Raw genomic sequence first — 27,306 nt, 5'->3', positions numbered from 1 at the left:
AGCAAACACAAGAATCAACTTAATACTATCTATTGTATTGGAACTTTAGGGTATTTATAAATCCTAAGACTTTTGGTAAAAGCAAAATAATAATAAAAAAATAATAATGTTTACTTACTCTTAACACAGAGCCCACTTTGGATCCTCTGTCCCCCTCCCCAGCTCTCACTCTCTTTCTTTCTCTCAAAGATTAGCATTTAAAATAATAATAATAATATTTAAATATATACTCCTCCCCCATGATGCTCAGGAACATCTCAGAACCACTAACACATTACCATCCTTTCAAACTAGGTCAGAACTATTGTTAACTCTGTGCATAATGGTGGGTCAGTGGATTCTCCTATTCTGGTGGAGAACAGACAGAAACGCAGTTATATCCCAGACACAATCACGCAGAAAAAATACTGAAGTCTCTAGTTTCTTACAACATAATTTGGCAAAGTATTTACACACTCCAACCTCATTAACACTCTAGCCTTCTCTCTCCCATTTTAGGGTCTTTGCACGACGTGCTCTTTCCTGGTTGGAAAGTTCTCTTCTCAAAATTAACACTTGCTCCTTTCTCAGGGGAAACATTTCTAAGCAGCTTGATTCTGTCAGTTTCCCTCTATTTATGGAATATATCTCTGCTTCATAGCACTTACCATCAACGAAAATTTCAATTTATTGGTATGATTGTTTGATCAGTATCTTTCTTTCCCACTCTCTTCGAAGCACCATGAAGATAGCTGAAAGTTTTTATAGTAGTTAGATTCTCCAGTGCAGTGTGTCCCAGATATTAAACAATAATATCCAATTGATACTTTTGAATTAATTAATTAATTTTGCTCTCTCAACATTGTCCTTTATGTTAGTATGTACAAGGGTAGTGAAAATCAAAATAAAACAAGTAACAAAATAATAACACCTTGTTCTAGAAATCAAACAAAAACCTGGTAGCTAGCCAAGCAAGAACTTGTACACTTTGTCCTTTGTTACACTTTGACAGAGTGGAGAACATAGCTGGGATTACTCTGGGTAGTATGGACATTTTAACAATATTAACTTTTACAATCCATGAACACAAAATATCTTTCCATTTATTTGTGTCTTCTTAAATTTATTTCATTAATGTCTAATAGTTTTCAGTGTACAGTTCTTTTACTCTTCGGTTAAATTTATTCCTAGATATTTTATTATTTTTGATGCAATTATAAACGGATTGTCTTCTTAATTTGTTTTTGATAGTTTGTTAGCATATAGAAACACAAAAGTGTTTTATATATTGACTTTGTACTCTATAACTTTATAATCTTTTAAAATAAAAAGTATTTGCATGAGGCAGGGTAGGGGTGGAGTGAGGAGGATTTGAAAAGGAAAAAAAGATAAGAAATTGCACATGAGAAAAGGAACAGGTTTAATTATATCCTTTGACTCAGGGTCCGGAGACTTCTGATTTTAATTCTTGAAGAGAAGTTCAGCAGCTGCCCGAGGGCTCAGGAAGCCTGATAAACCCACGCTTGTTACATAGTCTCTGTTTTTCTAGCACTTTAAACAAAGAAAAATAACCCCTTAGGCTCATGCTAAATTGGGGAAACAACAATGTGTTTCAGAGTAGTGCTTAGGATATATTTCAAGCTCTTCCACTTATATATGATAGCTAAAGAGAGATAAAAGTACTTTTATTAGAACCATGCTGAGAATATAAAACTATACATGATGTCACTGGTGTTACAAAGTGCATTGGAGCGATGTATCTCCAGTGCTACACCTACCCCAAGCTTGTTTCTTTCACCCAGTCTTTTGTTGTCATTCCCTTCTTCTTCCCCGCCCTCCCTCTATACATACTTTCATTCTTGTGGTCTGTTAAATATAATTTAGATGGAATCATTTGCCAGTCTCATCTAGTAATTTAAAGGAGGGAAGTACTACCTAAGGCCACTCTTCAGTTTCTAGTTTACAGCCTGGGTGGCTCAGTCAATTAAGCATCGGACTCTTGATTTCAGTTCAGGTCAGAGTCTCGTGGTTGGTGTGGTTACTCTCCCTTTACTCCAAAGCCCAGTACTTTTACTATCTATCCCACAGATCTCGGCCTCAATTGTCCAATGGACATGTTGATGGTATTTAATGTATAAACAGCACATATGAGATACATAGTGTAAGACCTATGAGTTTTTATAATACTTTGTTTCTTCCACTGATTCATAAGGCACAGTAATGTGATCTAAAGCTGCTGGATCTATAGTAATGAAATACTAATTTATTTAATAAAATATCAATTTATTTTACTTTGATTACCGCTATTAAAACAAATACTTCTTAACATGCTCCTTTTTGTTTAAAATCTAGTTTCTGAAAAATGGACAAGGAGCTGGATGTCTTCAGGAGGGAGTTAGTGGATGTTCAGGGTGTCCCCCTCTTCTGGAGCATTGCTGAGGAGTGGTCCCAGGTGGAGTCATTTGAGGCCAGACCAGATGACCTTCTGATCGCAACCTACCCCAAATCCGGTAAGATCTTTTTATTTGTTTGTACTCACTGATTGGTTATCGATCTGTATGTGTAAGGCCACTGATCTCATCACTAGTGAAGGGAACACAGCAGCAGTTGCTGGGACAGTTTTGTCTGAAATCAGAGAATACTCACTTTCGATTCTAAAAGATCTGCCACTGAGTAGGGGCTAATCTGAGGGAAAATTAATGCCATTGTCTTAGTTTCCTTTTTAAATCCAAACAAAAATGATGAAAACTGCATATCTAGAATGATTTAGGTACATTAGATTATTTACATATTTATATTCCTTCTATGCATTTTAATGTTTATATTATTCATTGTAGTATTTTAAACATATTTGGTAAAATATTTTATTATTTTAAACACTTTATTATTATTTTAAACACATTTAGAAATGTTTTGCTATAATGTTAAACAGCTGCTGACCTCAGCGTTAAAAGCTGCTGACCTTCTCTGATCTCAGAAAAAAGAACTTAAGATGACTCAATAAGAATCACTAATTTTTATTTCTCCAGATGTTTTTATGACAGTCTTCCAATTCATCCAGTGATAGATATACAGAGAAATATCAGAGAATGAGTTTTTATTGCCTTTTATCCACTTAATTTACTTGAGCCCATAATCAATCAAGTGTTCCAATTGCTAAATTCTCTAATGTCAACTTTCCTTTATATTTCTGCTCCATTTCTTTTTTTTTTATATAACGTTATCTATTTATTTTTTTGTGAGGAAGGAGCAGAGAGAGAATCCCAAGCAGGCTCTTTGCTGATGTCAGCACAGAGTCTGACACAGGGCTTGAACCCACAAACTGTGAGATCATGACCTAAGCCCAAATCAAGAGTTGGTTGCTTAACCAACTCAGGGTGACTGAGCCACCCTGGCACCCCTTTCTGCTTCATTTCTGAAAGGAATTGAGAAAGAGAAGTTTTTAATAATTACATTGACTACTAATTCTCTTTTTATTTTATAAATGTTGAAATTACTTCATAGGCCTATGTAAAAAAGCCTGGGAGGAAACACCTGAGTTTTTGGAGATTCTAATGCCAAAATTATAAACACTGCATGAGAACAAGGAGCTCTTATCAGAAAACAAACAAATGTACAATACAGACCTTTGTAGGAATAGAAAACAAGCCTATTTTGGCAAAAGCTAGTTTTTTCTTTCTTCTTACTACTTACATTGCTCTCTAAGCAATTTAGCAGACCCAAATTGTTTGGAAAGAAAACTACTTTGCATTTCCTGGTTGAGGCGCAAGTTTAGAAAAGGTAGGGCAATTACTAAAAATGTACATGATCTTTTGTTTTTGCTATTTAAAAAAATATATTCACAAGCAGAAAACCATTCGGATGATCTTTGGAAAGCACCATTATACAGTGCTTCATTTGTGAAAGTGCTTTTTGAAGCTGGATTTCTTTTGACGTAGTGAAAGCTAGGTGGCTAGCTGGCTACATGTAAAGTAATTGAATACTCTGTGGTCACGTTTTGTCTTTGATTTTTTTTCCCTTTACAAGCTGTTGAAAATGTGTCTTAATGTTATTAATATATCAGTTCCCTGTAAATTTTGAGAAGCCGAGCTAACTTATTCCTTACATGAGGCAAATCATGTGCTTTAAAAAAAATATATGGAAAATAAACATTTCCAATTTTAAGCATAGCAAAAATGGTACTTTCCATCAGATCTCAATGGCCACAGTTTGAATCATCCATTGACAGGAAATAAAATGTGTTATATTTTGGAATTCAGGTCTCTTCTTCCCCATGAATCTTTGCTTAAGCCTAACCCAGATCAGGCAACAAAATTTTCAAGGATAGTATTAATTTGACTCACATTTTTCTTAACACTGTAATTGTCTATGTTAGAAGGATGAGAGAGATAGTCTCATACCCATGATTCAGGGACAAGAAGCAGAAAGAATTGTCTATAAGAAAGAACTAAAAAGGAGGCCGAAAGTACTCTCAATTATGGAACCAACCCAAAGGTGCATCCTTGTGCTGTGGTAGGGTCCCCTCCCTAAGGAAAGAAAAAACAAAACAAAAAAACCTGAAGGCAACCTGGCTATAGGAGTACATGACAAGAATCCCTCCTGACCTTGTAACAGGAGACCACTTAATCAGACTGCATGTTAGTGTGTTACCATATATGGCAGACAAAGAAGTAAAAAATATACAAAAAACTACACCACGTGGCGTTTGGGGGCTGTTCTTCGTGTAAGAACCCAACTGAGCCATTCAGGCACTAATAAAGTTGCTTCCTGGAAAGAAAAGCCTCAGCGTCAAGACTCTCTGTGCAAGAACCCTGCTACATTTCTTGGGGGCTCTCATCTGGGATTCGGAGAGGGTGCATTTCCACCTCCCTTGCTGCCCAGGATGCTAATCTTGGAGCGCCAGGAGAGGTGAGCTCGCCTGGCATCAGCGAGCACCTCGATCCACAGGAGATTAACCTAGCCGCGCTCCAGGGCGAGGACCCCGTGTGAGCACAACTGAACCCGTGAGGTCCAGGAACCAGTTGGGGGAACTCCACCCATCAGACTGGTAAGAACCTGGGGTTCATTTTGGCAGACCTGCCCCTAAGAGGCAGAAAGGGAGCCTGATCACCTCCCAGACTTGCCCTAGTAGTTCCGCAAGGGAGGAGGAATGAAGCTCCAACTCTAAGGCTTTGGGTGCTGGGGCGGCAGGTTGGAGTCACCATGTGACTATGTATGGGGACTTGTGTCTCCTTCGTTTCCTGGGTCAATGACTATGATAATTAGAGCCAACAGTCTCTGGTTATTCTACTTAGAACGGGGACTTTAAGAAATATTCCCAGGCAGCTGCCAAAACTCCTTTGTTTTGGGGAAATTCCCTGTCTTCTCGTACTGACATTGACTGCCTAATTCCACTGGTGGAAAACAAAAGAAACCTGGAGGCTGCTCCCTTGTCTGAGCTGACAAGATTTAAATCTAGGAATTTTCTTTTTCTGCCTTCTGCTAGCCCCTCACCTCTTCTGCCTTCCCACCACATCCCCCTCCTGTTTCTGTACCATCTGGGGGGCAGCCTGCATTACTGGTTACTACTTAGTTTTTACTGGTGAATAAGGCTTCTAAGAGTTAAAATTCTACTAAATGTAGTTAAGGCTGATGAAAATAAGGAAGACATCTCTGTATGTAAAAGAATAGATGTATAAAAATATATAAAGAATAAAAATACATTTTTTGTTGAAGGTAAAAAAAAAGTAATTTTGTTAAATGAGACTGGTGGTTTGGAAAGAAAAGGGCTTAGGTCAAAATCTAAAAGCAAAGGACAGTTGTAAAAGGTTTGTGAAGAAAAAATCTTAAAAAGTTTTTGTTTTTTGGTCGGGAGGTCTAAGGTTAAACCTTTAAATGATGATAAATTAGCCACTATCTTACAGACACAAAATAAAACCCTGGTGGCCTTCCTGGAAGGGTTAAGGGAGGCTCTAACACCGCGGAGACTGAGACGTTTCTAAAAGACAAATTTGTCACTAGATTGGCCCCAGATATTCGGAGAAAACTGCAGAAACTGACTGTTGATCAGGAAGGCACCCTGGAGGAGCTCTTATGAGCTGCCAATTGGGCATATTACAACCAAGATCAAGAGGAGAATAAAAAAACAGAAAAGGAGGCTTAAAACAAAACAGAACAGAAAACACCAATCCCAGGCCTTAGTTGTGGCCTTACATACTATGTAAGACTGAACTTCCCGAGGTCCTGGCACCAAGTGCTATTTATATGGCTGTTCAGAGCACTGAAAATGAGAATGTTCTCAGAGGGGACAATCAAAACGAAAAGCCCATAAGCCATGCCCCTTATGTGGGACAATCACTGGAGATCTGAATGCTCTCGGGGACCTCTATCTATGAGGGCTCACATAACCAATGTCCCTGGAAGGGACTGATGGGGCCTGGGGCTCTTCATGGTGGCTCCCCTAAACCAACTGTCTATCAGAAACCCAGAATGTTGGGTAACTCTGAATATAGAAGGAAAACTAGTCGATTTCCTTCTTTTTTTTTTTTTTTTTTTAATTTTTTTTTTTTCAACATTTTTTATTCATTTTTGGGACAGAGAGAGACAGAGCATGAACGGGGGAGGGGCAGAGAGAGAGGGAGACACAGAATCGGAAACAGGCTCCAGGCTCCGAGCCATCAGCCCAGAGCCCGATGCGGGGCTCGAACTCACAGACCGCGAGATCGTGACCTGGCTGAAGTCGGACGCTTAACCGACTGCGCCACCCAGGTGCCCCTCGATTTCCTTCTTGACACCAAAGCTACCTCTTCTGTCCTCCTTTCCACTCCAGGCCCACTATCCAAATGCACCATGATGATTAGAGGCATCTCCAGAAAACATAACTAAAATTTTCTCTCAGCCTCTGGGATACATATGGGGAAAACTAATTTTTTTTTCATTCTTTCTTGATAACACCAGAGAACCTTACTCCCTTGCTTGGAACTCCCTTGCTGAAGTTTATAACTAAACTACAGACTATAGTGTACTAACTTCAGAACACATAAACAGTTATGTGAGTTTTGGGGAATTACTGGATATTGTAGGCTATAGACACCAGGGGACAGGAAAATAGGTTGCATGCTATATCAATTATTAAAGGAGACTCAACCCTACCGACTCTCCCAAGAAAATAAAATGGGGTCTGAATCATAGACACTGTCTCCAGCCCTTGGAATGGTTACAAACAGAGCAGGGCAGCTCACAGAGCTAAAAGATCATTAAAACACAGCACCAGGCCTTTCAGTGAGGGAGGGACTTATCAAAAGGCCCAAAGGATATTTGCTGGAAAAAATTTGTAAAGGACAGTTTACCAAGTAGTATCAGCCTGTGAAGTATGTCTTACAAACAATCCTCTCAACCACAAACTTGCTCTCCCAGGCAATCAAGGAACTGGAGGCTATCCACAAAACACTGACAATTAGGTTTCACTCATTGCCAAGGTCAAAGGAATTCCTACATCTGTTGGTAAGGGTTCATATTTTTACTAACTGGGTAAAGGCCTTCCCCTGCAGGAGAAAAAAGGCACAAAAAGTAATAAAAATTCTGCTTTGTAAATAATACCCAGGTTTGGCTTACCTAAACATTTGTAAATTAATAATGGTAAATGGTGGCCTTGACTCTTTCTCTAGTAGAACTTCTGGATCTTGGAAAAGTTTTACACCTTAAAGTAAAGCAAACTGTCTGCTTATACGTGGCAAAACTCTAAATAACACCTCACAAGCATTAGATGCTTTAAAAAAATATTTTTAGTAAATTAGGACCAAACTCTTGGAAATAGATCCACCATTGATCACTTACTGCTCCTGCTTTTCCATCACCTGGGTTATAAGATATTCCCTGACATAAATTGTTTACAAAGTCAGGGTCTCTCCTACATTGTTTGACAGGTTTTGGAACTGGGGACATTATCTTAAGATGTCATTTTGTAGGTCAGTATAATCTTTACTGTGTGTTTTTCTCGTTATGTCTACTAATGTTTATGCCACCTCATGCCTGCCATCCTTCCTGTAGAACTATACTGTGGGCCAATCGGCTGACCCTTGGGTAGACTCTAACTGCTGAACCCCTAAACCATCCCTTATCATCTTGAAGAAGCCAGAGCAGTCATCATCCTTATTTTCTAACACCAGTTACAGGCCCTATTCCAGGGAAGAAATAAATAGGGAAAGGGTTAACATTAGGCAGGGAGAGATAAGGGACGTTCAGGAGGCAGACTGCAGCTACAAATGGGAGGCTGAAGAACCAGATGGGGTTTTCCCCTTATAAAATCCCTTATGGGCACCCTCTCCCCATTATCCAGTGCATACGGAGGGATCTAAATGAGGTAGACAATCTAACCCAATCTAAGGCAACAGTTGCGAGCCCTTGGCTGTACCCTAACCACCTTACTCCACTGGGTCAGGGAGCGATTACCTGTGAATCTGACCACAGACGCTCACCCCTTTAAACCGGGAGATGCAATATAGATAAAGAAATTAACTGTCCACCCCCTAAAAGCTCCCTGGAGGGTCCCGTTCATTGTCATTTTGTCCACCCCTACTTTAGTAAAGGTGGCCAAAGTGGGTCTCTGCATTCACTACAGCAGAGTGAAGCCAGCATCTCCTGGGAGCTGATCCATCAATGCCATGCAAGCTGACCATACGGAAGAAGCAATCTGCAACTCCAGAGGCTCTGGGAGACTGCAGCCCTGCTTTAGTCACTCTGGAAGCTGACTAATCTACACATGGCAGAAGCTTGAGGAATTGACAGTCCAGTGGAACAAAAGAGTGTCCTTATTTTCTATATCTGTTTCCTTACTCTGATGCACTGTCATGCTTTCTCACTATTATTGTGATTCTTGCTCTACTCTGTGCTGTAGGATCAGCTGAGTCTGGTCTGGCCGGCTGGAAATGTGGTGAGAGGTTTCTGTTAGCACTCACCTTCCTTTTGTGCTTAAGATACTTTGTTGGTACCAACATGGGAAAACAATGGCCATAAGAGACTAGAAAAGTAGATCCCCACAAACCTTAGAGTAAAACAAAATACCCCAGTCCTACTGTCGGGGTTTGGCTCCTCAAAAGCTCAATTATTGGGAAAAAAAAACTGTCTTGCTTAGTGGGGAAAAAGTTCATCGTCATCTCTGTTCAATACTTCACATGCCTAGGCCAAAGCTTTTATAACTCAACTGCCTGAAAAACCCAATAGTGGGGAGCCCCAGATCACCTTGAGCCAGATCCCCACCCCTTGTCTAACTTCTCTTATCTCTGAGAGACCTGGGACAATGTCATGCAGCCATCAAATGGTGGGCCCCAGGTGGATTATACTAGATATGTGGAAGGACAGCCTATATATAGTACTTCCCTCAATCTGGGCATGGTCATATGTGCTGGAAACTATTCATCCATCTTTCTTCCTGCTCCCACTTGCCAGAGGGAAACATTTGGGGGTCAAAGTGTATGGGGACAGGGCGACTCAAATGAAATGGTGTGCCTTACAAATAGGCGATTAAAAATATAATAAATGCCTCCCGAGCAATAATCCACTATTATGGCCGTGCCACTAGGGAGAGGATGTGTCCTGGGGCTACTGCCCTCCCATTTACATGCCAAACCGCATAATCAGACTACAAGCAGTTATAAAAATTATAACCAGTAAAACTCCCAGAGCTCTTAACTTACTAGCCAAGCAGCAAACCAAAATGTGCAGTGATATCTATCAAATATTGCTCGGACTTAAATTACCTGCTTGCTTCTGAGGGAGGTGTTTGTAAAAAGTTTGACCTGCTGCCTACAGACAGATAAGGAGGAAAAAGTCATAGAGGAGATCACAAATCAAATGAGAAGGATGGCTCATGTCCCCATCCAGACCCAGAACAGTTAAAATTCCAGGGAGTTATTTGGAGGATGGTTTTCAACTTCCAGGGATTCAAAACTCTCATAAAAATTATCGTCCTAATTCTGGGAAGTTGCTTACTCCTACCTTGCTTAACTCCTCTGGTTGTACAGTTTGTCTCCCGTCTCACTGAGGCCACGATTTTAAAAAAGACGGCCACTCATGTAATGATGTTACGGAAATATAAACCTCTAAACCAAGGTGATGCTCTTTGACCCAAAATAGAGGGATCTGAGCATCAAAGGGGGGAATGTGGTAGGGGTGGTAGGGTTCCCTACCTAAGGAAAGAAAGAAAAAAAAAAACAAAAAACTGAAGACAACCTGACTATACACGTAGGTGACAACATCGCTCACAACCTTGTAGCATGAGATCACTTCATCAGACTGTATGTTAGTGTGTTACCATATATGGGAGACAAAGAAGCAAAAAATATACAAAACACTACACCACGTGGCATTTGGGGGCTCAGTTCTTTGGGTACAAACCCAACTGAGCCATGCGGGCACGAATAAAGTTGCTTCCTGGAAAGAAATGCCTCGGTGTCACGATTCTCTGTCTGAGAATCCTGCTACAGCGCAGGTCAAACTTCCAATGTCTATGCAGTGCATAGATCATTTAATGTAATTTTTAGTTTCTAACCATGATTATTCAATTTAAAGACTATCATTTATTGCACATTTGGTAAAGAGGAAAGGGATGAGAACAGTTAAGAAGATATTTTTCTCCAAACTTATATTTACTTTCTAAAAAAATGTATTTATTTTAAGAGAGAGCATGTGTGCATGAGCAGGGGAGGGACAAAGAGAGACAGAGAGAGAGAGAGAGAGAGAGAGAGGGAGAATCTCAAGCAGGCTCCAGGCTGTCAATGCAGAGCTTGATCCAGTGCTTGATCTCATGAACCATGAGATCATGACCTGAGCCAAAATTAAGAATCCAACGCTTAACTGACTGAGCTACGCAGGTGCTCCGTATTTGCTTTTTTAGCACAGCCTCAAGAAACTGATCATTGAATGCTTTAGATGATTAAATATCCTTACATACAGACTTGTGATAATTTTACCTTCCTATAAATGCATCATAAGTTGAAAATGTATTTTAAACCCCTAAACCACTAAACATCATAGCTTACCCTAGCCTACATTAAATGTGCTCAGAACACTTACAAAGCCCGCAACTGGACAAAATCATCCAACACAAGACCTACTTTGTAATAAAGTGCTGAATTTCTCATGTAATCTATTGAGTACTGTACCGGAAGTGAAAAATGGAATGGTTGCCTAGGTACAGACTGGTTGTAAGGGAATCTGTTTTTTACCCCCATTCAGACTGGGAGTTGAAGCTGCACTGTCCAGCATCTGGACAGTATCTGTAGATATCTGAGAGCATCGTATTGCTGACCACTAGACCAGGAGATCAAAATTTTAAATTCAATGTTGGGTTTCTACTGAATGCCTCTGAGTTTCACACCATCATAAACTAAAAAAAAAAAAAAAATCATAAGTCAAACCATGATAAGTAGGGGACCATCTGTAGTCTCATAAAGATCTGAGTGACTCGATCTACTCTGCTCAGTGAAGATGTATTGTCTTCTATTTATGAGTAGCACACTAGTCACCACAGACACAATTCACAAAGTTCTCTTTGTATCCTCTCTTCACACCTCCACCAAATGTTGAACATTTTTACCTCAAGTATTCTTCAGTCCCAAAGCCTAGTAATATCTTTTGATATTAATAAGAAACGTACAAATCGAAATTGGCCACTTCCCTCTCCATTCCACTCGGGAGGGTTTGCTACATAACTTACCTCCTGTCTTTTGCATTATCCATGTTTTACTTACTTTTCATGACTTACTTTATAATTATTTTAGTCATATTTACTCTCTCTCACACATCACACACACATATACACAATACATATGCATATGTTCAAGTAGATGGTGCTGTCTCCTATAAAAGGGAGAAGAGAGAAAGGGAATGGGAATGAAGAGCACCTTTCTGTTTCCTCTACCTCTATTGACTCTCTTATACTGTTTTTGACAGAAAAGAGTAAAGTTGTTTGATTTTTTCCCCCTTAGGGACAACCTGGATCAGTGAAATATTGGATTTGATCTATAATAATGGGGATGTGGAGAAATGCAAGCAGAACGCAATATACAAACGAGTGCCGTTCATGGAATTGATAATTCCTGGACTGGATAATGGTATTTTCCCTTAATGTTTCTTTTCCCCATAGCAATAAATCCCCCTATTGTTTTGTGGTGTCTGAAGGAGTCATGATAGAATCGATATAGACAGAACTTGGACAGTTGACTCATAAGTGTCTATAATAGAAGAGTAAGAATGCGGCTATACCAATATTATACTCCTCTTGCACCCAAAGATAATATCTGTATTAGAGGAGATTTTGATGAGAATACTTTTTTCTTAATAGCACAGGTGGAAGTCTTCAACGTTTAAATGTTGTACAATCATTATATACAGAAAATTCAGTGTTTGATTCAATATAAAATCATGTCTACTTCTTGTTAGCTGATGTTTACAGATTCAAGGAACAGAACAATGGATGGTAATGCATTATTAAAATTGTGTTAGTTATGAGCCTCAAGGTTCAATTTAATCTTATAATTTGAATATAAGAAAGCTGGAAAAGGAATTTGAAATCTTCTAGTTCCATTTCCCCATATTGTAAATAAGAAAAAGAGAAAGATAAATGAAGGAAAAATTTGGATATCTTGACATGGACCTGTTGCTGTTTCCACCTCATCAAGGTACTGTATCTGAGGATATTACAGACAGTTATTGACTGTAATACATGTGAAATAAAACACATAAGTAGCCAGAATTTATCAGTTTTGATCTCATTATAGATTTTATATGAAGTCATATAGCCATATGATCATTTCAAGCCATATAGTGAGTGGGGTTAATGTCTACAAAATCTTAGATTACATTGCCATTAACCTTTATGATTCCACATTTATAATATAGTTTAACTTTTGTGCTTGTAGGTGTGGAGGATTTGAAAAAAAAGCAGTCTCCTCGATTAGTGAAAACACACCTACCTGTTCAACTTCTCCCTTCTTCATTTTGGAAGAATAACTGCAAGGTAGCAAATTTTAAAGAAAACAAATCCTTATTTGTGTTGAAATTTCTTTTACTAATCATGCAGAAATTACGGTGGGCGATTGCAATCCCTGGATAAATAATTGCAAAAATAATAATGTGATCCCTATACCCCAAAGATTGAAAAAGACACCAGAGGACACCAGTGCCATAGATAAATAGATGTAGACTTAGCGCCCAAGCACTGAGACTCTCTCAGGTTTTCTGTTCTCTAAAATGCCTGTTTTTCTGTCTAAATCCCTTCACTCACTACCTACTTTTAAATATTTTATATTTAAGTATTTAAATGAATACTTAAATATCTAATATGTAAATACTCAAACAACTATTTAATATTTAAATATTTAAATAACCCAATAACTGCTTATTCATGAATTCAATATAATTATAATTTACAAATATGGATTTATAATTATATATATACACACATATATACTTATATATATATATATATATATACATACACACACACATATATAGATGTGGATTCAGTTAAACTTCCTTTTTTAAATTCAAGTATAACATTTTAAATTCAAGTATAACATTAAAAAAAAATTTTTTTTAATGTTTTTATTTACTTTTGAGACAGAGTGAGACAGAGCATGAGCAGGGGAGGGGCAGGGAGAGTGGGAAACACAGAATCCTAAGCAGGCTCCAGGCTCTGAGCTGTCAGCACAGAGCCTGACACGGGGCTCAAACTCACGGACTGTGAGATCATGACCTGAGCTGAAGTCGGAAGCCAAACCAACTGAGCCACCCAGGCACCCCTCAATTATAACATTTAGAAAAGTACATAAATCCTAGGCATACTGCTTGATGAATTTTTACAAAGTGAGCATATCCATGAAACCAGCATCCAAATCAAGAAATTGAACATTACTAACACCCCAAAAACTCTGTTTCTTGACATTCTGGGCAACAATCCCTGTATTCAACGATAACTACTATCCTAAATGTTTTCACCATAAATTAGTTTGCCTGTTTTGTCTGTAATAAGAAAGTATGTAATCTTGAATATTTAACTTATTTCATTTAACACCATATTTGTGAGTTCAATTCTTATCATGCTTGTTATCTTGTTTTTGTTTTGTTTTCTTTAATGTAGCCTGCTATATCATATGTCACAAAATGTGGTACCTTGAACAAAAGGAACGTGTTAGATAAGCAAATCTCAGGCCCAATTCAGACCTACTGAATCAAAGACTATAGGGATGAGGTCTAGAAATATGAGTTTTAATAAGACTTCCAGGTGAATTAGAGTCATGCTAATGTTTGAGAACCACTGATATAAGGTATTCCATTACATCTATGTGAGTATTTCACAACCTACTTACCCACAGTATTATTGGTGGTTGTTAGTTGTCAGTAATTAAATAGTACTTCAATGCACATCCTTTTTTTTTAAAGTTTGTTTATTTATTTATTTATTGAGAGAAAGTGAGCAAGTGGGGGGTGGAGCAGAGAGACAGAGAGAATCCCAAGCAGGCTCCACGCTGTCAGCACAGAGCCCAACATGGGGCTTGAACTCACAACTGGGGAGATCATGACCTGAGCCAAAATCAAGACTCAGTCACTCCTTCAATGCAGATTATTATTTTTTTTTAATGTTTATTTATTTTTGAGAGAGAATGAGACAGAGTGCAAGCAGGGGAAGGGCAGAGAGAGGGAGACACCAAACCCAAAGCAGGCCCCAGGCTCTAAGCTGTTAGCAGAGATCTCAACGCGGAGCTCAAACTCATTCACTGGGAGATTATGACCTGAGCTGACGTCCAATGCTTAACCTACCGAGCCCCCCAGGCACGCTTCAATTCACATTCTTACAAAAGTTTTCATTACACATGTGTGTACACATTTCTCCTTGGTGTTATATCTTGGGATGGAATTGCTGGATCTAGCGTATACATGTAACCAGCTTCAATAGATATTTTCAAACATATGGACCAATCCACACTTTGACCAGTAGTGCAAGAGTTAAAGTTACTCTACATCCTCATCAACCTAAAATATACTATAAAAATATTTAATTTTAGCCCTACTAGTAGATGTATGGTGGCATCTCATTGTGGTTTTATTCATATTTCCCTAATGACTAATTAGGTGAAACACCTTTACATAGCTTAAATATCTTCTTTCCTGAGGTATCTGTTCAAGTTCCTTGGCCTTTTTCTTCCGATAAGTGCTTCTTTTTTTTTGTTATTAAAGTAGAAATTCTCCATATATTCTGGATACAAGTCCTTGGATGAGATCATTGAATTTTTTTATATCCTAATTCACTCCATTTTTTTTCTTTCCTTAATAATGTCTTAAAGAAGTTCTTAATTTTGACGTTGGTCAATATATCAGTTTTTTTCTTTATTTTTTATTTTTTGGTGTGTGTATATTTGTTTAAGAGAATGCCTTCCCCAAAGTTATGAAGATATTTTCTCTTCTGTTTAATTGTATTGGCTTTATTGTTTCAGTTATCACATTTAGACCTAAATATCTAATACCTATAAGAAAGATGTTCTTTTTTAAATTTTCTCATATAATAGTAATTCTCTGTCTTCTTCATGCATACACACACACAAACACACACTAGCATTATTTTATGAATGTTTGTTACTGGTATATGGGCATAAATCTTTTATCCTGAAACCTTATTAAATTCACTTAATAGATCTAATAGATTTTTTTGTAGATCCCATTCATTGTTCTATGTAGATGCTCATGCTGTTAGTAAATAAAAAATACAAAATATTCTTACTTCTTTTTTATGAATGCTTTTTGCTTATTATTATTATTATTATTATTAATTTTGCCTTATTGAACTGGATAGAACCTCTAATACAATACTGAATAGGAGTGGTGAGAGCAGATGCGCTTGTCTTGCTCTTGATCTTAGAGAAAATTCATTTCGAAGTATGATGACGTCACCTGTAGGTTTTTTTGTATATGCCCTTTACCTGGCTGAGGAAGTTCTGTTCTATTTACTTTGCTGAGTTTTTATCAGGAATGCATGCTAGATTTTGTCTAATGATTTTTTTCTGTACCCATTAAGACAAATCATATGAGGGCACCTGGGTGGCTCAGTTGGTTAAGCATCCAGCTTCAGTCGGGTCATGATCTCCTGGTTCATGGGTTCGAGCCCTGTGTAGGTCTCTGTGCTGACAGCTCAGATCCTGGAGCCTGCCTTGGATTCTTTGTCTCCCTCTCTCTCTTCCACTCCCCTGCTCGTACTGTGTCTATCTCTTTCAAAAATAAACATAAAAAAAAAGACCAATCATACAGTTTTCCATTATTTTAGTCTGTTACTATGATTAATTACACCAATTGATTTTTTAAATGTTAAAACAACCTTGCATATCTTATATTTAATTATTTATTGTATTCATTTATGATATGTATTAATTTGGTGTTGTCATATTATTGAGTACAACTTGCTAATTTTTAAAAAATAATTTGTATCTTTGGGAGATAATTGAACTCTACTTTCCTTTTCATTGTAATGTCTTTATCATTAGGGAATAACCCCTTCCTTTGGTACTATAGGGACTAATAAGATGAATTGAAAGGTATTTATTCTTTTCCAATTTACTGGAAGTGTTTGGTTGGAATTGGTACTATTTCATTCTTAATATTTTGTACAATTCACCAGTGAAGCGATCTAAGCCTGGAATTTTCTTCTTCTGGAAGGATTTTTAACTGCAAATTGAATGTATTTCATAGATTTAGTATTATTCAGATTATATACTTTTCTTTACATGATCTTTGGTAGTTTATGCATTGTAAGGAATTGGTCCATGTCATTTAAACTGTCAAATTTGGGGGGCACCTGTGTGGCTCAGTTGGTTAAGTGTCCAACTCTTGGTTTTGGCTCAGGTCTTGATCTCACAGTTCATGGATTCGAGCCCCGTGTTGGGCTCTGCATTGACAGTGCAGAGTCTTCTTGGGATTCTCTCTCTCCCTCTCTCTCTGCCCCTCTCCAACTAGCTCTCTATGTCTCTCAAAATAAATAAATAAACTTCAAAAAAATTTTTAAAAATAAGCTGTCAAATTTTTGTAATGAAGTTGCTCATGATATTCCTTTAACATTCTTTTAATATATGTAGAATCACATTTCTCATCTTTTCATATTTTTCTATCAGTTATAGAGAGAAGGATGTTGAAATCTGACTATAAATTTTTAATTTCTCCTTGCAGTTCTGATTCAGCTACCTGTAAGCAAAATTCTTCGATAAGCATATAATCAGTAAACATTTATGGAAGTGCTACTGTGTATGTACCAATATTGTAATTGTTATTATAAATGCAAACACAAATAAGACATTCTCTGCCATCTAAGAGCATGATATTTTATTTAATTTTTATGAATACTATTGAGCTTATACAAATAAGTCTGTACATGCATTTATGTGTGACTTTCTTTTTTATTCAAACTCTAATTAAAACAAAAAATGATAAGAAAGCAAGGATATAGTTTATCATCTTAATTCCAAAGGTAAAAATCCTCAGATGTTCCCAGAAACACATGGTCTTGCTATTAAGAGAATTGGGGCATATCTTCAGGATAGCCTTCTATCTACACTGTGGGAAGTGGAAATAGTCCGCACTAAAGAACTTACATGATGATAGAATAAAATGATTGATTTGTTACCATATACTCCTGCTATTGAAATAGGAAGTTATTGGAAATGTTTATCTCAAGAAATTGGATCAGCAATAGTCTCAACTCTTAGAACTCTATACTCAATCTTTTGAAAAACCTCTTTTTACTCTCTCTCTCTCCTTGCCCCAGAATATGAGAACTACTATCAGTGACTTGGGATTATAAAACTTCCCATTTCTTTTTCCTATCAATTGGAAGAGAAGAAGGAAGCTGATTCTAATTAGAGAAAATGAGATTTCTTCCTGAATGCATTTTCCCTTAGAGTTATGTTTACTGCATAGGTGGCTGGGACCTCAGGATTATTAGATGTACTTCAGGGGAAAAGTAGGGTTATGGATTTCAGTGGACTTCCCTGAAAATCCAATTAACACTGAGACGTAATAATGTCATTTCTTTTGGAGAATATGTTCAAAATTTCTTTTTTCAAGTAGACTTTAGGACTCTATACATAAAATAAATTTTAATCTCACAGCAAATCACTATAAACAGCAATAATTGTTATGTATCCATGGTCACGAACAAAATGAAGAATGTTTAATCATTATTGATTAAATGTATCCTTATAAAAAATTTATTTTCAATTAAAAATAGGGCATTTTTTCAGTTTTAAAAATTTTACTTTAGCTTTCTATAAGTTTTATAATTTCTGTTTCTTTTTACATGTTTTAGTAAGTGATATAGAATAATATTTTAAATTTGAGAACAATATTAGCTCATTTTTGCTAATATAACATTTACTATAATTCTTATTATATTTGATTTTCTGTGTTTTAAGAGATGTTCTTTTCAAAAGCTAAGGAGAAACAGGGTGTGAAGGCCCAAATCTTTGTGTTAAACAATACATAGTTGTGAATATTCCATGTCAGGATATATATATATAAATGCTGAGATCAGGACATTGATAGGAGAAAATAAGCATTCTCGCAAGACAAGAAAGTTTACAAAATATTAAAAAATATAAATAAAATGATGATTTGCCATATCTCTCCACAGATGGTCTACGTGGCACGAAACGCTAAAGATGTGGCTGTGTCTTACTATTATTTCTACCAGATGGCAAAACTGCATCCAGAGCCTGGCACCTGGGAAGAGTTCCTGGATAAATTCATGACTGGAAAGGGTGGGTTCAACTCTTACTTTACTCAAGGTGTTCTATAGTGAAAAGTCTTTTTTTTTTTTTAATAATTTTTTTAATGTTTATTTTTTATTCATTTTTTAATTTTTTTAAATCTTTATTATTTTTGAGAGAAAGATAGAGAGACAGAGTGTGAGTGGAGGAGGAACAGAGAGGAAGACACAGAATCCAAAGCAGACTCCAGGCTCCAAGCTGTCAGTACAGAGCCCGACACGGGGCTCGAACTCACAAACTGTGAGATCATGACCCGAACTGAAGTCGGATGCCCAACCGACTGAGCCACCCAGGGGCCCCTTTAATGTTTATTTTTAAGAGAGAGAGAGAGACAGAGTGTGAGCAAGGGAGGTGTAGGGAAAGAGGGAAACACAGAATCTGAAGCAGGGTTCAGGCTCCGAGCTGTCAGCACAGAGCCCCACTGGGGGCTTGAACTGTCGAGCCGTGAAATCATGACCTGAGCCGAAGTCAGAGGCTCAACTGACTGAGTCACCCAGGCTCCCCATAGTGAAAAGTCTTTTTGCAAGAAGATAGAAAGTTCAAATATAAATCTGTTATTATAAACCTAATATGTGCCCAGCACTCTACTAATGAATTAGAAAGACTATAGAAGAAGCCAAATACATAGTCATCTCTTCCCTTTAAGAACTTTTAGGGAATATGTAACACAGATTTTTCAGTTATTAGTCTTGTTTCATTAGTGCTTAGTGACGATTAAGTGTTTTCATCCCTTGCTGTGCAGCCATTGTATTGTTTCGATTTTACACGTATTTCTTAGGCTCTCTTTTCTCTACCAGTCCCTTATTTTTATTACCTAGACTGAAAATTCTTGAGTAAAGATTTTATCCTTAAGGCTCTGTTTCTCTACCTGTGTATCGTCTTTCAGGGAAACATACTTATGCCAATAGTAGTAGCTCTACATATAGTTCTCATACAAACATTCTTCTATAAAAACTCTCTTTTCAAGGCAAGTCCATCTCAATGGTGTCTTGCAAATTTTTACTCCTGCTACTGCTTGGATGATTCTCTGTCCATATAATGTCTACTCATTCTTACTATTATCAAAGCCCAATTTTTCCTCTTAGATCCAAATACATTCTTCTTTCTCCAGAGCCCTTTCTTAACCTCTCCACCCCTATCATTTTCTCTCCCTCTCTTCTTCTATAAAGTTCCCTGCCACTCCTTTCCAAGTAAATTGTAAATTTAGTGAAAACAGAAGTAATTACCCTATTAGCCCAATTTCTTGAACTGATAAGTGCTTTTGTATTGATAATGATGACTTGGAATAATATGTAACAGTTCTCTATGCAAATGGTTTTAATTTTCCAAACATTGTATCTTTCAATTTAGTGGCTTTTGGTGCGTGGTATGATCACGTGAAGGGCTGGTGGGAGAAGAAGAATGATTATCGTATTCTTTACCTATTCTATGAAGACATGAAAGAGGTGAGAGGCAACTACAGTACAATTTCTCTTTTACTTTTTAACGAAAACTAAGGTTCATCTTTTTTTATATCACATTTTCCTTTCTTCTTGATCTATAAATATGATCAATCCACTATCCTATTAATTATACCTTGAAAATTGATATTTTACTCAATCCCCTATTTTTCTACCACTACTGCCTCCTGCGCTAGATCAGACAACTATATTGACTTATTTGGAGTACCTCATTTTGCTTCTATTGTCCACCGAGAGAAAATGATCCTCTTGAAAACTCAGAGTATGCCCACTCCCTTCTTCAAATCTCTCAGTGGTTTCTGTCCTTACATGAAATACAAAATCATTAAGATAATTTTGAGTTCAGCATTATTTAGTCCCTATCTCTCTCCAACCTCTTCTGGTATCACCTTTGTTTTTCTTACTAAGTGAGCTTGCCTGAAATATTTTTCCCCACTATTTTCAAATTAACTTTTCCTCATTCTTCATGTCTTAAGTTAAATGTTAACTCTCCAGAGAGTTCTTTCATGTCCATAATGTCAAATACTTCACCTTGTCTTATCTATTAAAGTCTCTTTTGCAGGGCACCTGGATGGCTTAGTCGGTTAAGTGTCTGACTCTTGATTTCAGTTCAGGTCATGATTTCACGGTTCATGGGATTGAGCCCTGTGTTGGGCTCTGTGCTAACAGCATGGAGCCTGCATGGGATTCTGTCTCTGCCTCTCTCTCTCTCTACTCTGCATGTTTGCTCCCTCTCTCTTTTAAAATAAATAAATAAACTTTTAAAAAGTCTCTTTTGCTGTTGATTTTTTCATAGCATCTACTACCATATCTTTTTAAATGATCATATGATTTTTATCTTTCATTTTGTTAATGTGGTGTATCACATTGATTTGCTAATGTCAAACTACTTTTCCATCACTGCAATAAATCCACTTGATCATGGTATACAAACCTTTCAATGTGCTTTTGAATTTTGTTTGCTAGTATTTTGTTCAGTATTTTTGCATTGATATTCACCAGAGATGTTAGTCTGTTATTTTCCTGTGCTGTTCTTATCTTTTTTTGGCATTTGGGTGAGGCTAACCTTGTGAAATTGGTTTGGAAGTGTTACTCCCTCTTCTACTTTTTTGGAAGAGTTTGAGAAGGATAGATATTAATTCTTCTCTAAATTTTTGATAAGTAATCTATTCTTGATGTTAGATACACTTTAAAAAAGGAGATCAAAATTTTGAAAATTATACCTTAGGATAATAGTAGCTTGCTTTATTACCATTTGTTATTCTACTGGTTAATTTTATTTTTGAGTATGAAAGGTTGAATATTAACCCAAATTTTTTTGCATTTTTTGAAACAGAATTTAATCTTCTTTGTAGCGGGTGATTGCCTGGCATAACCAAGAATAGGACATGTACTTTGGAAAGCAAAGTAAACCATACACATAAAAATGTAAAATCATTTTCTCGATCACATTGAGATATGTAGAACCATATTAAATACATTGCCTATTGCATGACTATGTCTACCTGAAATAATTCTTTTATTTTATAATTTTTTAGGATCCAAAGCGTGAAATTCAGAAATTGTTAAAGTTTCTAGACAAAGATCTGCCAGAAGAAACTGTGGATAAAATCCTCTATTACAGCTCTTTTGATGTGATGAAGCAGAATCCATTTACAAATTATACCACTGTAGCAGGAGTTCGTATGGATCATTCCATTTCTCCCTTCATGAGAAAGGGTGAGAAATCATATACTAGTTTGCTAATTACATTATAGATAGGTGGAGAGCTAAAAGCAATACTGTAGGAGATGGAAAGAGATTGAGTATGCTGACAAGAAAAAAATTAGGAACAACAGCAACAAAAACTTAGGGGAAATACGTGGCAAATAAACTCTGTAATTCCTGTAAGCCTATCATGTAAGACAGACCTTCTAATGAGAAATGGTTACTCAAGAGCCTATACATTGATAAACATGAGTCTTGGCATCCATTGCTATGTCAGAAGAATGCCTTTCATTTGTGTGAACTCTCTAGATATTTTTCACATGCCTTACAATTTTTTCTGTGGTCAGTAGCCAGCTTAAATGATGTTAGACATCATTTTTTGTTAACAAAGCTCTTGAGGGCAAAGAATAAAGATTGTGAGACATTGAATTTTCTTTCAGTGACATTTCTTGAAGCTATTTGAGAGATTATTTCTTTATATAAGATACTGGAAAAACCCATGGGTATTTTGGAAAACTAAGGAGGCCTGGGAGTTTGGGAGTGAGGGATGGAGTTATGGAGTTCTAAAATTAAAGATTTAAAAATACAAGTGTGGTAGAATTAACAAAATTGATAACATCCTGGCTAGACTTATTCAGAAGAAAAGAGAAAGGACCCAAATAGATATATCATGAATTAAAGAGGAGAGATTGCAACCAACACCACAGAATACAATTGTGAGAATAATAATATGAAAAATTATATGCCAACAAACTGGGCAATTTGGAAGATATGGACAAATTCCTAGAAATATAGAAACTGCCAAAATTGAAATAAGAAGAAATAGAAAATTTGAACAGACCCATAACCAGCAAAGACATTAAATCAGTAATCAAAAATCTCCCAACAAACGAGAATCCTGGGCCAATGGCTTCCTAGGAAAATTCCACCAGACATTTAAGAAGAAATAGTATATATTTTCCTCAAACAATTCCAAAAAATAGATGTAGAAAGAAAACTTCCAAACTCATTCTGTGAAACCAATTGTCTTGATTACAAAACCAGACAAAGACCCCACTGAAAAGGAGAATTAGAAGCCAATATCCCTAATGAAATGGATGTAAAAATTCTCAACAAGATAGTAGCAAATCAAATTCAGCAGTCCATTAAGAGAATTATTCACTATGACCAAGTGGTATTTATTCCTGGGCTGCAGGGCTGGTTCAATATTTGCAAATAAATCAATCTGATACACCAAATTAATAAAAGAAAGGATAAGAATCATATGATTCTCTCAATAGATGCAGAAAAATCATTTGACAAAATACAGCATCCTTTCTTGATAAAAACCCTCAACCAAGTAGAGATAGAAGGAACATACCTCAACATCATAAAGGCCATATACAAAAGACCCAGAGCTAATATTATCCTCTATGGGGAAAAACTGAGAGCTTTCACCCTAAGGTTAGGAACATGACAGGGGTGTCCACTCTGACCACTGTTGTTCAACATAGTATTGGAAGTCCTAGCCTCAGAAATCGGGCAACAAAAAGACATATAAAAAAGGCATCTACATTGGCAAGGAAGAAGTCAAACTTTCACTCTTTCCAGACGACATGATACTCTATGTGGAGAACCTTGAAAAACTCCACCAAAAAACTGCTGGAACCTGGCATATGAATTCAGCAAAGTCTCAGGGTACAAAATCCACATACAGAAATCTGTTGCATTTCTATACACCAGTAATGAAGCAGCAGAAAGAGAAATCAAGGAATTGATTACATTTACAATTGCATCAAAAAACCACATGAAATACCTAGGAATAAACCTAACCAAAGAGGTAAAAGCTTTTTACACTGAAAACTATAGAAAGCTTATGAAAGAAATTGAAGAAGACACAAAGAAATGGAAAAACATTCTATACTCCTGGATCAGAAGAATAAATATTGTTAAAATGTCGATACTACCTAAAGCAATCTGCACATTCAATGCAATCCTTTTGAAAATAACACCGACATTCCTCACAGAGCTAGAACAAACAATTCTCAAATTTGTATGGAACCACAAAAGTCCCTGAATGCTGGAGGCATCACAATTCTGAACTTTAAGCTGTATTACAAAGCTGTAATTATCAAGACAATATGGTATTTGGTACAAAAACATAGGTCAATGTAATAGAACAGAGAACCCAAAGATGGACCCACAAATATATGGCCAACTAATCTTCAACAAAGCCATAAAGAATATCCGATGGAAGAAAGACAGTCTCTTTAGCAAATGGTGTTGGGAAAACTGGACAGTGACATGCAGAAGAATGAAACTGGACCACTTTCTTACACCATACACAAAACTTAATTCAAAATGGATGAAAGACCTATATGTGAGACAGGAAACCATCAAATTCTTAGAGGAGAAAATAGGCAGAAACATCTTTGACCGCAGCCAGAGCCACTTCTTCTCGACATGTCGCCATAGGCAAGGGAAACAAAAGCAAAAATGACCTATTAGGACTTCATCAAGATAAAAAGCTTCTGCACAGTGAAAGAAACAATCAACAAAACTAAAAGGCGACCCACATAATGTGAAAATATATTTGCAAATGACATATAGATTAAAATCTATAAACAACTTCTTAAACTCAACACCCAAAAAAGAAATAATCCAGTGAAGAAATAGGCAGAAGACATGAATAGATACTTTCCTAAAGAAGACATCCAGATGGCTAACAGACACATGAAAAGATCCTCAACATCATTCACCATCAGGGAAATACAAATCAAAACCAGCCCTGTCAGAATGGCTAAAATGAACAACTCAGGAAACAGCAGATGTTGACAAGGATGTGAAGAAAGGGAACACTCTTATGCTGTTGGTGGGAATGCAAACTGTGCAGCCACTCTGGAAAACAGTATGGAGGGTCCTCAAAAATAAAATAAAACTAGCTTATGACCCAGCAACTTCACTACCAGATATTTATCCAAAGGATACAAAAGAGTGCAATAAGTGAAATAAGTGAAATAAATCAGAGAAAGACAAATATCACATGATTTCACTCATATTTGGAATTTAAGAAACAAAACATATGAACATAGGGGAAGGAAGGAAAAATAAGATAAAAACAGAGAGAGGAAAACCATCAGAGACTCTTAAATGCAGAGAACAAACTGAGGGTTTCTGGAAGGGAGGTGGGTGGGGTTATTGGCTAAATGGGTGATGGACATCGAGGGGAGCACTTGTTGGGACTAGCACTGGGTGTTATATGAAAGTGATGAATCACTGAATTTAACTCCTGAAATAACTATTACACTATATGCTAACTAACTTGAATTTAAATTACATATATATATATATATATATATATATATATATATATATATATAGTAATTCAAATTAAAACTGATCTAAGAAGGAAATTTTATAGATGTCTCAAATTTGTCATTTTATCTTTCTTTTCAGGTATTTTGGGAGATTGGAAAAATCACTTCACTGTAGCCCAGTATGAGAGATTTGAAAAAGAATATGATAAGAAAATGAAAATGTCTACACTGTCGTTTCGTTCAGAGATTTAAGAAATACTGTTCTTTCTCCAACTCCTTTACCTAACCCTTAAATTAGAAAAAAAAAATCCCTTCAAACATTTAGTGAAAAAAATTCTGCATGAAATATTTCTTTACTTACTAATAGTAGTGTTTTGTAATAGAATATTCAAAGAATTTTGGAGTCTACATATAAAAAATCAATAGTCTCTATGATTTAATTAATTAATGTTCTTACTATTCTTAAAGACAAAATAATAAAATGAAGTTTAAATCTATAAACATACCTGCTTTATTTTTTTAAGTTTATTTATTTATTTTGAGAGAGAGAGAAATAGATAGCAAACAGGGAGGGGCAGAGAGAGAAGGAGACAGAGAATCCCAAGAAAGCTCCATACTGTCAGCACAGAGCCTGATGGGGGGCTTGAACTCATGAACTGTACAATCATGACTTGAGTTGCAATCAAGAGTTGGGTGCTAACTGACTGACCTGGGTGATGCCTCATTGCCTTTTTTTTTTTAATTCAAGTTCTGGGTCATTGGACTTGCAAAGAAGATATTTAAGACAGTCTTCAAGATGGATGGATTAGAACCAAAATATTCACCTTAAAAAGGCTTTAATTTCTCTTTGTTACATGCTTAGAATGATACCAGTGTAATATAAGCTTAATGACATTTTTGTGCAGAGAGTTCACTGAAATGTATTACTCTAAAATGGTTTACTATGGATTAAATTTTGGATAGTATATCAATCAGTAGTAGTCTCCTGTTATAGTTTATATGAGTTCAAAGAAATTTAAGCCAGATTAGCACTAAGAAAAAAATACACGATGAGGTATGACCTCACACCAGTCAGAATGACTAAAGTTAACAACTTAGGCAACAACAGATGTTGGTGAGGATGCAGAGAAAGAGGAACCCTTCTGCACTACTGGTGGGAATGCAAACTGGTTCAGCCACTCTGGAAAACAGTATAAAGGTTCCTCAAAAAATTAAAAATAGAACTACCCTACGACCCAGCAATTGCACCACTAGGTATTTATCCAAGGGATACCGGTGTGCTTTTTCAAAGGGGCCACATGCACCCCAATGTTTATAGAAGCACTATTGACAATAGCCAAAATATGGAAAGAGTCCAAATGTCTATCAACTGATGAATGGATAAAGAAGATGTGGTATATATATATATATATATATATATATATATATATATATATATACACACACACACTCATACACACACACACACAATGGAGTATTACTTGGAAATCAAAAAGAATGAAATCTTGCCATTTGCAACAAGGTGGATGGAACTAGAGGTTATTTTGTTAAGCAAAATTAGTCAAAGACAAATATCATATGACTTCACACATATGTGGAATTTAAGGTACAAAACAGATGAACATAAGGGAAGGGAAGCAAAAATAATATGAAAACAGGGAGAGGGACAAACATAAGAGACTCAAATATAAAGAACAAGCTAAGGGTTGCTGGAGGGGTTGTAGGTGAGGAGATGGGACAAGGGGCCACAGGAAGACACTTGTTGGGATGAACACTGGGTGTTATGTGTAGGAGATGAATCACTGAATTCCACTCCTGAAATCATTATTGCACTATATGCTAACTAACTTGAATGTAAATTAAAAATAAATAAATAAATAAGAAAATTAACATTAAAAAAGGAAGGAAATACAGAGAAATAATTGTAAGAACATAAGAAATAGCTACGATACCAGTAGTTGATATTTACTGACAGCTTACTATGTACCAAGCACTGTGCTATACAATTTACTTGGCTATACTTTAACTGATCTTCATTCAATTCTTTATTTTTTATTGTTATTTAATTTAATTTTT

At 36.5% G+C, this 27,306-nt stretch overlaps 1 protein-coding gene across 6 annotated transcripts in view; it reads left to right on the top strand.

Moving 5' to 3' along the window:
* The window catches only part of LOC132692466 (sulfotransferase 1 family member D1-like), a 45,290-nt gene extending 19,572 nt beyond the window's left edge, over positions 1 to 25,718 (top strand). For 4 of the 6 annotated variants that reach the window (XM_078446053.2, XM_078446055.2, XM_078446054.2 and 1 more), the window contains 7 exons: positions 2,332 to 2,489; positions 11,946 to 12,071; positions 12,879 to 12,976; positions 18,632 to 18,758; positions 20,118 to 20,212; positions 21,766 to 21,946; positions 25,370 to 25,718. In XM_078446053.2, the coding sequence (XP_078302179.2) occupies positions 2,342 to 2,489; positions 11,946 to 12,071; positions 12,879 to 12,976; positions 18,632 to 18,758; positions 20,118 to 20,212; positions 21,766 to 21,946; positions 25,370 to 25,482 (888 nt within the window). In that variant the 5' untranslated portion in view covers positions 2,332 to 2,341 and the 3' untranslated portion in view covers positions 25,483 to 25,718. Of the gene's footprint in view, positions 1 to 2,172; positions 2,227 to 2,331; positions 2,490 to 11,945; positions 12,072 to 12,878; positions 12,977 to 18,631; positions 18,759 to 20,117; positions 20,213 to 21,765; positions 21,947 to 25,369 lie in introns of those variants that run through there. The other 2 variants (XM_078446056.2, XM_078446050.2) reach the window with 2 other exon arrangements.
* Positions 25,719 to 27,306: the final 1,588 nt, after the last annotated feature.

This window comes from Panthera onca, chromosome B1 (genome assembly GCF_046562875.1).
Source record: "Panthera onca isolate mPanOnc1 chromosome B1, mPanOnc1 haplotype 2, whole genome shotgun sequence".
Taxonomy (NCBI): domain Eukaryota; kingdom Metazoa; phylum Chordata; class Mammalia; order Carnivora; family Felidae; genus Panthera; species Panthera onca.
Note: the sequence above shows the minus strand (reverse complement) of the source record. Positions and strands in the feature narration are given on the sequence as shown.